The sequence below is a fragment of the Entelurus aequoreus genome, linkage group LG06 (genome assembly GCF_033978785.1).
Source record: "Entelurus aequoreus isolate RoL-2023_Sb linkage group LG06, RoL_Eaeq_v1.1, whole genome shotgun sequence".
In the NCBI taxonomy this organism is placed as follows: domain Eukaryota; kingdom Metazoa; phylum Chordata; class Actinopteri; order Syngnathiformes; family Syngnathidae; genus Entelurus; species Entelurus aequoreus.
In genome coordinates, this window is record NC_084736.1 from 67407126 (window position 1) to 67424028 (window position 16903).

Here is a 16903-nt window from a genome sequence, read left to right on the forward strand (position 1 = left end):
AAAGATTTGATAAATTTATGATGGCTCACTACAATATGGCCCCACAGCACACTGGATTCCAGTTAACTGAAATACCACAACACTGGATATTGTTCAGATAAGTTACATTTAAGAACTTGCACACAAAGCAACACTGGAGGTGCACATTTTCCACGCATGCGTATTAGGTCGCAGGCGGACGGAGGGGAGCGGGGGTCTTAAACGGTGGCATTGTTGTGTGTGGACTCGGATAAGGTTACGTGGTATTTACCCTGGATAACCTTAACCGGCTTAGTGTAAACTGGGCCTTAGTCCCAGTTGACCATATCTTTGCAAAAAACGCAGGGAGAAATATGCCTGTCTTTTTAAGAGGCGTGTCTTCAGAGGGAGGGGGCGGAGTCTTGGGACACTTGTCGAAGTCGCAGGTCTTTTTGATGGGAGGTGCTGAGCGCGGAAGGAGCACTGGATCCATGGCAACAATCATGGCAGGTAGGAAACGCGAACATCTTTGTAATGAAAACATTTCTTATATTCATATTTTAGCAAACAGTACTTAGAGTTAGGTCAACGACAAAATGTCATATCTTTGTTTGTGTGTCGTTAGAAGCTGAGACACGCCAGAAGCTGCTGCGCACCGTCAAGAAAGAGGTGGGTGTTTTCAGCTTGGTACAAAAAAAATAAAATACACATTTTAAAGACGACAAGTTCTGTATCCTAAAAACCTGGTTGGTCTCCTTAACTGTTTATTTTTAGTTTTTTTCTGCTGTCACTATATGACACCTGTTAAATATCGTGTTGGGTATTTCTTCATATCTTCCGGAAGTACAGCCTTTTTTGCATTAAGTATTTTTGACTGAGGCAGCAATTATTCAAATTATTATGAGTATAATAATAGAGGATTTATGATGTTGACTACGTGTGTTGCAGGTGTTTGTGGTGTTTTTACCAGAGGAAACTGCAATCTTCTGTCAGTGGGGCATAAATGTGTGTGCGTGTGCGTGTGGTCGTGATGTACTGTACAATGGAAGCAAATATGGAAGACACTCTGTTGGTTTGTTCAGCTGTATCCCTCTAGTATCGCTCATCATCAACATAGTCATATCATATTACGGTATTAACACATAAAAACATACTCAAAGCAATACTGTACATCTTTTTTTAACATTTTTATTCAGGCATCCTTCGAGTCACACATCTTTAAGTCGTGCAAATACTCAGTGAACAATGGAACGATGTACACCAGTAGTTCTCAAACTTTTTTCACCAAGTACCACCTCAGAAAACACTTGGCTCCCCAAGTACCACCATAATGGCCAACATTAAAATACAGTAGCGTAGTAGGCCTAAGTATTCAGCAAAAACAGGCCAGAGCTTTTTATTTATTTAAAATTCTGGCCACTGTAACTTTACACACACTGTTAAAACATGATCAACAATGATACTCCATATACTAGTGGTCACCAACCTATATATATATATATATATATATATATATATATATATATATATATATATATATATATATATATATATATATATATATATATATATATATATTAGGGCTGTGAATCTTTGGGTGTCCCACGATTTGATTCAGAATCGATTCTTGGGGTCACGATTCGATTCAAAATCGATTTTTTTTTTTTTCAATTAAACACGATTCTCGATTCAAAAAGGATTTATTTTTTATTTTAATTTTTTTTTAAATGAAAACAATACACAACAATACCATAATAATGCAATACAATTTCAAAACCAAACCCAATTTTGCTGCCGGTGGTGTTAGTGGATGATCCTTTTCCTCTGATAACTGTGGGTGGTGTCTGTCCAAGTGAGCGCGGGGATTTGAAGTATTCCCAAAATACTTAACTTTAGCGTTGCAAAGTCTGCAAATTGCATGAGTCATGTCAAGCCCTTTCTTGCCACGGTAAAATCCAAAGTGTCTCCAAACGTTTGCTTTTAAAGCCCGCGGAGGCGGTTGTATTTCTTTAGGCTGCTCTGTGTCTTTTTCTTTTACCTGCATTTTAGCGGCAACACAACAACGCTACACTATATACTCCCCTTAGTACTAGCTAGCCACCAGGTAGCAACGCTGCAATACCTACGGTAGCCCAGAAGGCACATACACATTGCCGGGAGCGGGGGAAGAAAATTGATTTTTGAAAAATGAGAATTGATACTGAATCATACAACGTGAGAATGGCAATTTGAATTCGAATCGATTTTTTCCCACACCCCTAGCTGACATGCAAGCAGAGTAGTAGATTTTTGTAAAAAGCTTTTATAATTGTAAAGGACAATGTTTTATCAACTGATTGCAATAATGTAAATTTGTTTTAACTTTTAAATGAACCAAAAATATGACTTATTTTATCTTTGTGAAAATATTGGACACAGTTTATTGTCAAGCTTATGAGATGCGATGCAAGTGTAAGCCACTGTGACACTATTGTTCTTTTTTTAATTTTTTTTATAAATGTCTAATGATAATGTCAATGAGGGATTTTTAATCACTGCTATGTTGAAATTGTAACTAATATTGATACTGTTGTTGATAATATTTATTTTTGTTTCACTACTTTTGGTTTGTGTTTGTGTCTCCTCTCAATTGCTCTGTTTATTGCAGTTCTGAGTGTTGCTGGGTCGGGTTTGGTTTTGGAATTGGATTGCATTGTTATGGTATTGCTGTGTATTGTTTTGTTGGATTGATTAATTTAAAAAATAAAAAAAAATTAATAAAAAAAAAACAAAACAACAACGATTTTTTAAAAATGAGAATCGATTCTGAATCGCACAACGTGAGAATCGCGATTCGAATTCGAATTGATTTTTTCCCACACCCCTAATATATATATATATATATATATATATATATATATATATATATATATATATACATATATATATATATATATATATATATATATATATATATATATATATATATATATATATATATATATATATATATATATATATATATATATATATATATATATATATATATATATGTATATATATATATATATATATACATACATATATATATATATATATGTATATATATATATATATGTATATATATATATATATATATATTATACAAACACATATAAAACAAAGTTGACGCAGGGGTAGATCTTGCTTTGGTTTTTCCCTGAGACCAGAGATCGTGGGCTCGAAAAGGTTGGTGACCACTAGTATATGGAGTATCATTCCCAGTTTTTGCTGGTGTTTTTTTGTTGTTCTTTGTAATGTGCCTGGGGCCAACGCCAGGGGTAGGAAACCTTTGGCTCTAGAGCCAGATGTGGCTCTTTTGATGACTGCATCTGGCTCTCAGATAAATCTTAGCTGACATTGCTTAACACGATAAGTAATGAATAATTCCGCTGGTAATCAGTGTTAAAAATAACGTTCAGAATATAAAACATTCTCATGCATCTTAATCCATCAATCCGTTTTCTTCCGCACCTGTAAGAAATATTTTATTTATTATTGGTTAACTTCAGATTAACAATGTTATTAAAAAGAATAAGGGACTTATTATACTCTAAAAATGTTGGTCTTACTTAAAAATGCACACATTTAGTTAGTTGTATTCAGTGTTAAAAAATACTATATGGCTCTTGGAAATACATTTTAAAATATTTGGCTTTAATGGCTCTCTCAGCCAAAAAGGTCTCCGACCCCTGGCCTAGGCCAATGACAAACGAGTCACGGGCCACAGATGGCCCCTGTGCCGCATTTTGGGCACCCCTGCTGTAGACGCTAACAGTTTATGGGCACTATAGTCTTAGTACTGCAGTGTATTTGTGTGACGCGAGTCACATGGTTGTCATACGTCAGCGCTGGAAGTAGTAAAATCAGCTGTTCACCTGGCGGGTTTTTCCTGTGAGACAAAATGGGGAAGTCCTTTAGCTGCCGCCTTGTTTGATCATATATTACTGGCTTTGCATAAGTCACTGTTTAGTTTTGTATTCATAATTCAACACAAACTCCGTACTTTGGAGCAATGTTCACGGACTCTGAAATTTGACTGGTTCGTTCCCGTCGCAGACGAGCGATAATGGTCATCGGCTCGTAGTGAGGGAAGAGTTGTTTGATGTTGGATACTAGAAAATGTCCGATGCATTGCAACAATCAGCCTTCATGCGTGATGTTTGAGCATGACATAAAATGCGCGTTTGCGAGACGAGCGGGTGTAGTGGACGGCAGTGCTCCGGGGGCTGGGGCCTCGATGTCGAGAGCTGTGGGATGAGAGGCTGAAGAGAGAGAGGCAGAGGCGTGCGGGCGTGTTAAGGGGTTAAAATTCTTGGCAAGTCTGTTGGTCACTCTCCGGGTGGGGTTGTCATGTACTGATGTCATATTAATCCTTTTTTTTCCTAATATTTTTGCAATGGACCGACCGGTAAGGTCCCAAAGATCGACTGGTGGATCGCGATTGACCCTTGCCATATACAATACATATTTACAGACTTATTTGGCGTAAGGTACGCGCACCACAGTTTGAGAATCACTGTGTGTACACAACGCAACAGATTGTGGTTTACTAAAGTTAAAAGTTAAAGTAAAAGTATCAATGATTGTCACACACACACTATGTGTGGTGAAATTAACCTCTGCATTTGACCCATCCCCTTGTTCCACCCCCTGGAAGGTGAGGGGAGCAGTGAGCAGCAGCGGTGGCTGTGCTCGGGAATAATTTTGGTGATTTAACCCCCAATTCCAACCCTTGATGCTGAGTGCCAAGCAGGGAGGTAATGGGTTCCATTTTTATAGTCTTTGGTATGACTCAACCGGGGTTTGAACATACGACCTACCAATCTCAGGGCGGACACTCTAACCACAAGGCCACTGAGCAGGTTAGTTAACATACATAACTGTCGTACAAATAAAAAACAATAACTTAAAGGAAGGTAGATATTTTACCGTAAACTAATAATTAAATCCGTAAGGATTACTGCGTGCCTGGGAGGTGAGTCTCGTCAGAACGAGACTAAAGACGGCTGACTTGGCTTTGTACACTACACTGTATTTCTAATTTTTATTGTTATGTCATACTGGTGCAGCAAGTAGGGACAGGGGATATAGCCTAAAATCTATATTGCAGAATATATTGCAGCCTCCTGTGATAACAATGAATATCACGGTATATTATTTGGTTAATATATGATAATACATTAGAATCATTTTAAAACGGGTTACAAAGGCTCTTAATTTGGTTGCTGACGTATGTGGTAACATATTCCCTCATTTCTGGTTGTATTATTTAGTTTATTATTAATTTACTGGTAATTTCTGGTTACTTTTGTTGTAACATGTTTCTATCTACACTTCTCCTTAAAATGTAATAAGCACTTAATATTCTGTTGTTTGGATATTTTACATTAGTTTTTGGTGATACAAGTTACTTTACAGAATACATTACCCTGGTCTAAGAATATATAACATGGGTTTAGCTTACTCTAACATTTGTGTACACTGCTCAGATAATAAGGTAGATAACTACTTACATTCAATGTGGTCCTGTGCTCCTGTGAATAACTTCTGGCGTGGAGTGTGCAAGAACCTGTCATTGGCCTTAGAGATTCCCATTCCCATCGCCCTCTTACTCTGCCTGTTGGGTGATCTCTCCGCAACTGATCTTGATATAAACAAAACATACCTCCTTATCAACGCAATAGGCATCACCAAGAAAACTTTTCTCATGAATTGGAAATCAAAAAATAACAGACAGAATTCCGATCTCTTTGGGCACTGCTAATTAATTTCCTGACCTGACTCCCATGGGGGCCAGGGCTGTGGCTCTGCTCCTAGGGGTTTTGCTCTGTGGATGGGGGGGTCCTGGGTGCCTGGGGGGCCGGGTGCCGCGGTGTCGTGTGGGCCTGTGGTGTGTTCCCTGGTTCCGGCCTGGCGGACTGATCCTTATGTGGTCTAGCGGTTGGGGGTAGATGGGGGTGCCTGGGCGGGGTTTGGAATGCGGGTGGGGCTGGGGGTGGTCGCCTTGGGTTGGGTCGGGGGCTGTCCCTCTCTTGTGGGTGGTTGGGCGGGTTGTTGCGCCCGGGGGTCTGGGGGGCTTGCTGCTGTCCGGCGGGGGCCGGCCCGTGCCCCTCTGGCTTCGGGTCTCCTTGGGCCTCATCCTTCCCCTGGGGGGTAGGGTCTGTCCTGGGTCGCCATGCGCTGCGGCCTTGTGGGCCCGCCCGTTACTGGGTTGGTGGGCTGCCTTCCCCCCTTGTTGGGGCCTCGGCGGTGCTGCCCAACTACCCTGCGATACCCCCTTTTTTTAAATTAGTTTTTATTTATTTATTTATTTAATGTATTTTTTATGTATTTATTTAGTATTTTACCTATTTATTTAAAAAATATATATATTTATTTTATTGTTGTTTTTTATTATAGGGGGTGTGCACTTTTTCTGCGTGGGGTTGCTGGTATGGACTCCGCAGAGTTGGGTTGAGACTTGCGTGGCATCATGTTAAACTGGTGTGGTGCGCCTGCGAGGTCACAGGTTGTGGAGGGGGGGGGAACTCCTGGCCATAGTTCTTCATTGCCTCCTGCCTGGACAGGGACTGGAGGTCGGCTGTAACGGCTGACCTCCTAATTTTAACTACACAGTAGACACTTTGGGGGCCTAATACACATGCATGGGTGGGTTGGGGTTCGGAAGTACGGCGCTCCCCTCATAGGGGACTGCGGTCTGGTGGCCTGCCATTCCCGGTCAGAGACCTCGCTGAGGGTGCAAGGCTTTTATTCATTTATTTATTTATTATTTTTTTTAAATTATTGATTTATTTTTTCTATTTTTTATTTCATTTTATTTATTTATTTATTTTCTATTAATTTAATTGTAAATTTTAAAAAAAAATATATATATATATATATATATTTTTAAATTATATTAAATTTTAAAACATTTTTGTGTGTGTGGTGTCAGTGTGGGTTATGATTCATTCTTATCCCAGTGAGCGCAGACATTGTACAGTAAGCGATTGTTTCATTATGTTTGTAGTTTGTACTGTATATCTTGTTCTGCACTTAGCAATACTGCTACATGATGCTTAGTATTCAGGCTAAAAAATATAAGGTTTTGGATCATCATTTGTCCCAAAGTAGTCGTTGATGACTTACATGAAGTATGTCCTGAGTAGTAGTGTTGTTGTTGTTGAAGGGAAAGGCAAATGTGGTATGCGTCTGTGAAATTAATACGCTATGATGAATATGCCTGTTACTAGATTACAGTGTGTATATAAAACGTTTATGGAGGTTTTCTAGAGTGCTTTATTGGCGGAAAAGAGCGACTCATTGTTATTTGACTTTTGCGGTTGTTTATTTACACGTTAGAATGCATAAAAAAAGAAAAACATATGTGTGCCTGTCCCACATAAGGATTGCGAATGATTTCCAAAATGTAAAAAAAAAAGTACAGTTCACATTTTAAAAGGCTAATAAACATTTATGGAGTTAATCCTTTAAATTCTCACTGGGCTGAAATCTAATTAGATTTACTCAAGCCTTGCATGACATCAAAAGTGAAAAAATCATATTTTATTAGTGTGTTTGTAGTTCGCCTCTGTTTTAATATACTGTACTATAAATGGGTTGTACACGTATAGCGCTTTTCTACCTTCAAGGTACTCAAAGCGCTTTGACACTATTTCACTATACTATATGTCCAACTCATTGTAGCTGCCAGCAGTTTCCAGTAACGTGCAATTAAATCCAATTATCCTGGCTTTACACTTCTGACGCATCACTGAAATGCAATAATTGTAAAACGTCCTCTTAAAAGGAAATTGAAATCATCAGTGATATGTAGCAGGCTAATTAAAAGTAATTATGGCGCCTGTGAATCAAAAGCAGTGCCGCACACTTTCAAATATGCTGAAACAAATGCTGTTCCAGCATGCCAAGAGATGCAATACATTGGTCACACAGCTATTTGGAATTATAGAACAGCATCCAAATTTATGTTTTTCTCTCAGAGGAGTAAGTATGGAAAGTAGTATGGAAATGATTCATCTAACTAAGTCAATGTTATGCAGGCACTTGAGTGTGATTAGCATTATTGGAGCTGGACGCTTTTTAAAAATATTTTTCTCTGACTTCTCATGACATATTTATTTTTGGTATAGTCTGTTAACTGTATTCAGTGTACAGCATTTTACTATTTCAAATAAAACAGTTATTTGAGCAAGTAGCAATTTGGAAAACTTAGTAGTATGGCTGATATTATCCATTATACATCACAGATAAATGCAAATATTCAAGGTAGAACTACTTCATCATCAATCAGATTTAATGAATTGTAAATAGCTAATGGCGCCCAATGAAGACTGAATGACTGCAGCAGACAATGTTATTGTGGTTTTAGCTGTGAACGGAGCTGCTCTCTGTTTGTTCTTCTAAGGAGCTTCTCGCTTAACACGTACGCACTCAATCACCTTGTTGCCATGGAGATTCCCAGCACACACCGCAAGGTCGTTATCGCACACCTAAGATTTTGTTACAAAAAAAAAAATTTGGAACAATTTCTTGTGTTTTGTTGTACAATCACAGGACAGTGGAGTTTCTCTCTTGTTTCTCCTGTCTTGACCTCACTTAAAGGCCTACTGAAACCCACTACTACCGACCACGCAGTCTGATAGTTTATATATCAATGATGAAATCTTAACATTGCAACACATGCCAATACGGCCGGGTTAACTTATAAAGTGCAATTTTAAATTTCCCGGGGAACTTCCGGTTCAAAACGCCTTTGAGGATGACGTATGCGCGTGACGTAGCCTGTAGAACACAGGTATGGCTTCCCCATTGAAGCCAATACGAAATAGCTGTTTTCATCTCATTCTGGATGTATTCTGGACATCTGTGTTGGTGAATCTGTTGCAATTTGTTCATTGCATTATGGAGAAAGAAGCTGAGCAAGGTGCCACACATTAGAACAAATTTTTGTTGTAGTAAGCGGAGTATTTTGCGAGGGAAGTCAGCAACACAACACAGTCGGTGTTTCATTGTTTACATTCCCGAAAGATGCAGTCAAGATCGAAGAACTCGGACAACAGAGACTCTTACCAGGAGGACTTTGACTTCGTTAACAGACGCAGACGCGATACCGTGAGTACGCTTCCAAACATTTGATCGCTTGCTATAACTAGCTCGAGCTAGTAGCTAGCTAGGAGCTAGGAGCTAGCATAACAAACACCTAGGTGTTTGTTATGCGGGATTAATTTGTGGCATATTAAATATAAGCCTGGTTGTGTTGTGGCTAATAGAGTATATATATGTCTTGTGTTTATTTACTGTTGTAGTCATTCCCAGCTGAATATCAGGTCCCACCTGCGCGTTTCCAAACATTTGATTTCTTGCCCGTACGTGCGTGTCATGTACGTAACTTTGGTTGAATATATAAGCTTTATGAACCTTGGGTTAGGTGAACGGTTCTTTGGGCTGAGTGAGTGTGTGTGTTGTGCAGGTGTTTGAATTGTATTGGCTGGTTATATATACGGGATCCCGTCCATATTACCCGCTCGAGCTATAACTAGCTCGAGCTATAACTAGCTCGAGCTACTTATTAGTAGCTAGGAGCTAGCATAACAAACACCTAGGTGTTTTTATGTGGGATTAATTTGTGGCATATTAAATATAAGCCTGGTTGTGTTGTGGCTAATAGAGTATATATATATATGTCTTGTGTTTATTTACTGTTTTAGTCATTTCCAGCTGAATATCAGGTCACCCCCGGCTCTCACAGCATCTTCCCTATCTGAATCGCTTCCACTCCCCACTAGTCCTTCACTTGCACTTTACTCATCCACAAATCTTTCTTCATCCTCGCTCAAATTAATGGGGAAATCGTCGCTTTCTCGGTCCGAATCTCTCTCACTTCATGCGGCCATCATTGTAAACAATAGGGAACTTTGCGTATATGTTCAATTGACTACGTCACGCTACTTCCGGTAGGGGCAAGCCTTTTTTTATCAGATACCAAAAGTTGCGATCTTTATCGTCGTTGTTCTATACTAAATCCTTTCAGCAAAAATATGGCAATATCGCGAAATGATCAAGTATGACACATAGAATAGATCTGCTATCCCCGTTTAAATAAAAAAAATTAATTTCAGTAGGCCTTTAAATTGAGCTTTATGTGGGCGGGAATGTATGTCGTCATATGGGATCAAATAAAAGCTGGATTTGCAAAGAAAAAAAGATTTGCTTACAAAAATAATTGAATTGAAATAAAGAAAGATTTGCAAACAAACCTTTTTTTTTTTAACCAGAATACTGGTTTACAAAGCAGACAATTGTTTTCATGCAACAATAGGTTTTGTTTGTGTTTCTTCAAGTTTTGGTTGTGACTCCATTTGTTGGTTGCACAACTTTTTTTGGTTAGAAACCCTTTTTTGGTTTAGAATCAATCTCAATCTTTTTGGGCAATATGTCTTAAATGTCCAGTCTTAAATGTTGGCGTGACTACTACTGTACTTACTTATGCCCTTACAAGATTAGGGGCTTGTTCCAGTGCTGGGTAATTCATGGAAAAATAATTGAAACCGATATTCAGAGCCAAAAATTCAACACCAGCAGCTTGTACCCAAACGGGAATTCTGTGTCAGTTGTTTAGGAACACTTTAGCTACAATAAGGATGACCCAAAAATAGAGTAGTAAGAGGGCATTAACCGAAATCGAGGTAATTGGTTCAATAAATCTTGATGTAGGTTTTTGCCAAAAGTGCCCAGCCCTAGCCTGTAATATAAAGCAGGATTTCTGTTTATCCCGGATACATTTGAGAATTAAGTCAGGATCTGCAGTACTAAAAGCCGGTTAACCTTTCAGCAGGATAGTTTGCGTTAGTAACTTGTGCTTTGGAGCTACTTGGTACCGGTTAACGAGATTAGTAGAGGTGCCCTATTCCGATATTGATATCGGATAGCGATACAAAAAGCAAGTATCGGATGATATCGGCATGCATGGAAATGTCCGATCTAAGCTCCGATACAAAGGTAAGGTAAACATGGTAGTCTCTCGGCTACTAGGAGCTAGCAGCTACACAACAGCTAAGCACACAATAGCACACAAGTTAGACATACGTAATGAGTGTCCTTAATTGAACTATATTGCAGTTTAAAAAACGTTTGTCAATAAAAATATCACATGATTATAGTTACATATTACTTACACATAAAAAGTATCCAAGGCAGAAGCATAATAGAAAGTATCCAATATCAGATGCGTTCAAATCTTGTAACTTGCTGCGTCGTGAGCTTACAGCAGTGCCCCTCAAATATTTTCTGTTATGCACTCGCTAGGAAGAAGAAAATATTTTGTGCCCCCTTACTCTCCACCGTGACTATAAATAGTATAATTTGTCTACAAAATTGTTATAACTATACCTCTGCATAACATTGTAAGTTTATTCAAATTAAAGGAAACAACACAGCGGGTTTTACTTATCTCCCACTGTGGTTACAGGGAAGCCAAGAGCTACATATGCTTCATCATATTCTGGTACGGCAAAAAAAAAGAATAGGCCCGAGGTCACACGCGTCCCCCCCCCTGGCATTGCACCATGCCCCACCAGGGGGGCCCGCCCAACTATTTGAGAAAGACTGGCTTACAGCAATTTATTATGGCCAACAACAGTACCACCCTCTGACTAATAAGAAATCACATATTATAGAAGCCTCTCCCAGTGATCAATTAATTGAAAGTTGTTGTTTTTTTAAATATTTTTTGAATTTGAAAGTCTTTGAAAATGACTGCAAGATTAAAATACTGAGGGAAGGAACACATGATACTTCTAGACTGTCAATCAACATACAGTATTCTTGTCTCAAGGTGCCACACATTAGAACAATATGCAATACTTTCAAAAATATTTTGCTTTATGCAGACATACTTATATGCTTTAAATGAGCAAAAGACCTAAATATTACATACAGTAGGTAGGGGATTTGTTTACCTGACACATAAAAAGTGCCAATTGGGGTGGGGGGGGGGGGGGTGCACTATTCACTTTAGCTGCTAGATGGCAGTAAAGTGTTGCTATGCCACAGCGCCAGTTGCTATGTAGAGTGGCACTTTCCATCATTTTAGCAGACTGCATCATGTGAGATCCACCCAGGAATGGGGCCATATGAATCCTTTCCCAACTGTATTATTATAAATGTTCCTGTTACTACTTTACATATATACTTACAGTGTGTATATTAAATGTTGATGGAGCCTTTTGGATGTTTTTACAGGCGGAATAGAGTGACTCCCATTAGCTAAATTGTTAGCTAAAATTTGCTAGCGTTTATTCACGAGTTAGAATGCATAAAAAAAAGAAAAACATGTGTGTTCTTGTCTTATATGAGGATTGTGAATGATAGACAAAATTTGAAAAAAGTGCAGTTCGCCTTTAATGCGGTCGTAGTCTGACATGATCTTCAACTGCACTTCATCATTACGAGCAGTTTAAATTGGCATTTAAACACATTTACGTCATTAATTAATTGTTATCCTTTTTCTCTGTGTACAGAGAGGAATAATGTGTTTTACCATTACTAACGTACTACTATGCTTAATTTTCTTGTGCAGCTTTTGAATAATAACATTGTGCAGGTGTACCTAATAAAGTGACGGTGGAAGTGGTACACATGTGGGTGGCGCAATATGCTATGTGTTGTTCTCATCCAGCCGGTTATGTGCCATCAGTACACTCAAATGCACCATCAACGTGGGCCATTATCCAGAGAGCACAGCGTGTCTGAGGCACTCGAATCAACTTCTGGCACAAAATTGGTTTGAATGATATTGCCCTTGTTTGCCGCAGTTTTTATAGAAAACCACTCTGTCTTGCTGTGCATTCTTATGATTGTGCTGCAGCCTTTGTTATTTTCTGTGCACAAACACAAACAAGTTTATTGCAGAGAGAGAAAAAGATTATTAAACATACCCGTCTCCAGTCTTACTGTATTTCCTTGTGTCTTCATTTTAAATACTGTCTGCTTACTGACGAGAAGCTTCAGATGCAGTAAATAAAAGATTATAAGATATAAAAGGCATGGGAAAACATTATTGTATTCATAAATTAGATACCAATGAAGATTATTACAATGATACTATTAGGTGCAATCGGTAATGGTTAATGAATGTGAAATGGTTGTACTGGGTGAATGACGAAGAGGATATTCATCTTGTATTAGGTTGTACATCACTTATAACTAAACTCAATTACAAGCTGCTGCTGCTGCAACATTTTAAGTAATGCTTTGTATGATTAAAGATGCACTGTCCGATTGACGATGATGGATGCTTTACCTTTAAACGAAAGTGGAAAGCAGACTCATAGATTCTCTAAAATAAGGCCAGGTCAAGAATGATTTGCAGAGATTGCATTGTCAGCTATTTTCAGGTTGAGATGTGGTTGCTTGGGCTTTGTGGAGGGAAATCTGTTCGGTGCCTCATAATCTGTTTTTCTTTAAGAAAAATAATTATTTGTGTTGCTTTACAGTCAGCGATTGTGTTTGCAGTTGTACCAAGCATTTGACCTATTCACCTTGTGGTGGGAAAAATTAACAGTCAACTTAAATATTTTTAGATGTATTAAAACTTATTTTGAAGTAGATTGCAGTATCTCGTGGTAAATGTTATAAAATTCTGCGTCAGTGCTTTTGTTGTAGTAAACGGAATAATGAGAAAAAAAAATCCAATAGGAGCCCAGTCTGGCATCGAATTTTTTTACTCATCCCCCCGACCCAAGCGTCTACCTTTTTCCCACCTTTTATGGGGCGCCGTAAGTGGTGACCCATCAGCGTTACTGTTCTGTCACCCTGTACAATGTATGTCTGCTCTTGAACAGGTTTGTGCTGAAAATGACATTTCGTCGTACTTGTGCAATGACCATAAAACGTCTTCCTTCCTTCTTTCCACAAACTAGTTGAACATAAGGTTGAAATATCAGCTACACCATATGCAGTATACAGGAGCGTAGCAGCATTGCACACAAATTAATTAAGTAATAGATCAAATAGAATAATTAAGAATGTTAGAAACTTCATAAACATTAGTGTTCTTTTTTTCATAAACTGCTTAAAGAAGATGACCAATCAACAATCAAAACCACACGATTAGGGTTGCGCAATAAAGACTATACTGTATACCAGTGGTGGGCCGTGCGTTTCCCACCTAGGCCTTCAGTGATGTCCGACTTCAATAATTACCTCTCAAAATACCATCATTGATGTCCCCACATGACCATTGCCGGAGAAATACTATACAGAAACACATTTACGCACTACTGGGCATTGTACAAAACGTGTTATTTTCTGGCGCATTTAAAAATCAATAAACCCGCATCAGCAATTAAAACATATCTTATGTGGTACTGTCAAAATTAAAATTGCAAAAAACATATTAAACGTGAAAAAATAAATAAATCAAATATCTGAACTCACATTTCATCGCCGGGACAGCTGAGCTAGCTTCCGGGGTTGACCGACATGGTCTCACAAGATATAGTTTCTCTTTAAATATCCTTGAAAATGGACTTGCAAATATATGTGTTTTCTTGTCTGATCATAAAAGATGCAGACGAGGCGTGTTGGCTGACTTCTTAAAGTTTACTCCACAGCGTGCTCGTCAATAACATCCAGCTCCTGGCATGTCTACATTAAACAACCTAAACGGGGCTACTGCGCATGTTCTTCACTACTGTGTATTCTGGGTAATGTAGTTCTTATGATACCTAGCTCATAACATCACTATACAGTATATCTGCCTTAGGCCATCTAGAAGGCCTTACTGACAACAACGCATGATCTGATTGGCTATTGCAACTGTCTATCACTGCATGTCCCCGTACACTTACAGTGCATAGACGCCAGCATTGCTGAATCTGAAGGCTCTAGGCAGATTTGGTACAGCATGGCAACATAAGCTAGCTGAATTCTGATTGGATAAAAACTCTATAAACTAAAAACAACAGCGCTGGAAGGAGCATAATATGACATGAAAAGATTATGAATACTTTTAGATATTTAGAGAAAGCAAATAAAAAAATACTTTTATCTTTAATTATGATCATGATCTCTGGTTACGTTAGGCCAGCAGAGAAGGACTTGCTGGCCCTGACGGCACACCACTGCTATATACGATATAACTGAAATAAATATGGCCGACGTTAAAGCTTTTACAATTCTCATATTGCGTTATTGCATGTTGATTACATATCATAGCTGTATCCTACTAATTGACAGCGACAAGCTAACAAACGCTTCCTCAACGCACTGTAGCATTCTCGCCAGCAGCTAAAGTCCCTTTCACAGTGCAAAGCCACTTTTAAGTCAAAAACCCTTGCCTCCGTGCCGGCAAGTAAACACAATGTTTTACAAGTACAGTATCATAACTCGAGTATAATGAATATAAATATAATTTAAAAAAAAAGTTAATCAGTTATGAAATAAAATTTAAAAAAGACATATGTAAGAATCTGACCAGAAATGATACTGAAATCACTGTCAAAATTCTGTAGTCCCCCTCTCCCTGACTGAGGTTGCCACATACCGGTACGCAGCCGAATCCAGCTCGATTGACTGGGCTACTCCAAGGAACTTCAAATGGCAAGCGACGGGTCCTAAGCTGTAGGACTGACATATGGTTATTGTCAGTACTATCATAAAACAAAGACTAAAACGCACTACAACGAACACTAGCAATTGTGAAAATAAGTGGAGCAAGCTTAGCAGCCTAATGTACGCCCAAAACTAAAGAGGAGACATTTTACCAAGGTATGCCTATAGGCTACTGTTTCAAATGTTTCAGATTGCCATATAACTTGGTACACGTAGTCCACAATATGCAAACACGAATGAGGAATTCTTTTATCATGTGATTTGGCTGTCTCCATACGTTTCAAAAAAATAACATGTACATAGTTATTCACAGCCTTTATTGATGCACCTTTGGCAGCAATTACAGCCTCAAGTCTTTTTGAATACGATGCCACAAGCTTGGCACGCCTATCTTGGGCAGTTTCACCCATTCCTGTTTGCAGCACCTTTTAATCTCCATCAGATTGGATGGGAAACATTGGTTTTCATTAAGTATGTCAGGGAATTGACCAAGAACCAGATGGTCACTCTGTCAGAGCTACAGCATGTGGGGAGAGGAGAACTTTCCAGAAGGGCAACCATCTCTACAGCAAAGCACCAATCAGGCCTGTATGGTATCGTGGCCAGACGGAAACCATTTCTTAGTAAAAAGTTTGCCAAAATGCACCTGAAAGACTCTCAGACCATGAGAATGAAAATTATTTCGATTGAACTCTTCGGCGTGTATACCAGGCGTCATGTTTGGAGGAAACCAGGCACCGCTCATCACCAGGCCAATACCATCCCTACAGTGAAGTATAGTGGTGGCAGCAACATGCTGTGGGGTTGTTTTTTCAGTGGCAGTAACTGGGGCACTGGTCAGGATAGAGGGAAAGATTAATGCAGCAATGTACAGAAACATCCTGAATGAAAACCAACGCTTTCTGTCCAACCTGATGGAGCTTTAGATGTGCTGCAAAGAGGAATGAGCAAAACTGCCCAAAGATAGGTGTGCCAAGCTTGTGGCATCGCATTCAAAAAGACTTGAGGCTGTAATTGCTGCCAAAATGCATCAACAAAGTAAACACTTATGTACATGTGATTTTTTTAATTTGCAAAATAAAATTAAAAACTTTTCACATTGTCATTATGGGGTGTTGTGTAGAATTTTGAGAACAAAATGTAATTGAATCCATTTTGGAACAAGGCTGTAATATAACAAAATATGGAAAAAATTGAGGCCTTGCGAATACTTACCGGATGTACTGTATCATTATTGCAGGAGGCAATCAGTTAAGCAACTTATTTATTATTATGTTCATCTTTTGGGCGGCGTGGCGAAGTTGGTAGA

At 38.7% G+C, this 16903-nt stretch overlaps 1 protein-coding gene across 3 annotated transcripts in view; it reads left to right on the top strand.

Moving 5' to 3' along the window:
- Positions 1-384: 384 nt before the first annotated feature.
- The window catches only part of sgsm1a (small G protein signaling modulator 1a), an 80367-nt gene continuing 63848 nt past the window's right edge, over positions 385-16903 (top strand). The window contains exons 1-2 of one of the 3 annotated variants that reach the window (XM_062051283.1): positions 385-468; positions 584-627. In XM_062051283.1, coding sequence (XP_061907267.1) covers positions 414-468; positions 584-627 — 99 coding nt within the window. In that variant the 5' untranslated portion in view covers positions 385-413. The remainder of the gene's footprint in view (positions 469-583; positions 628-16903) is intronic. The other 2 variants (XM_062051284.1, XM_062051285.1) reach the window with 2 other exon arrangements.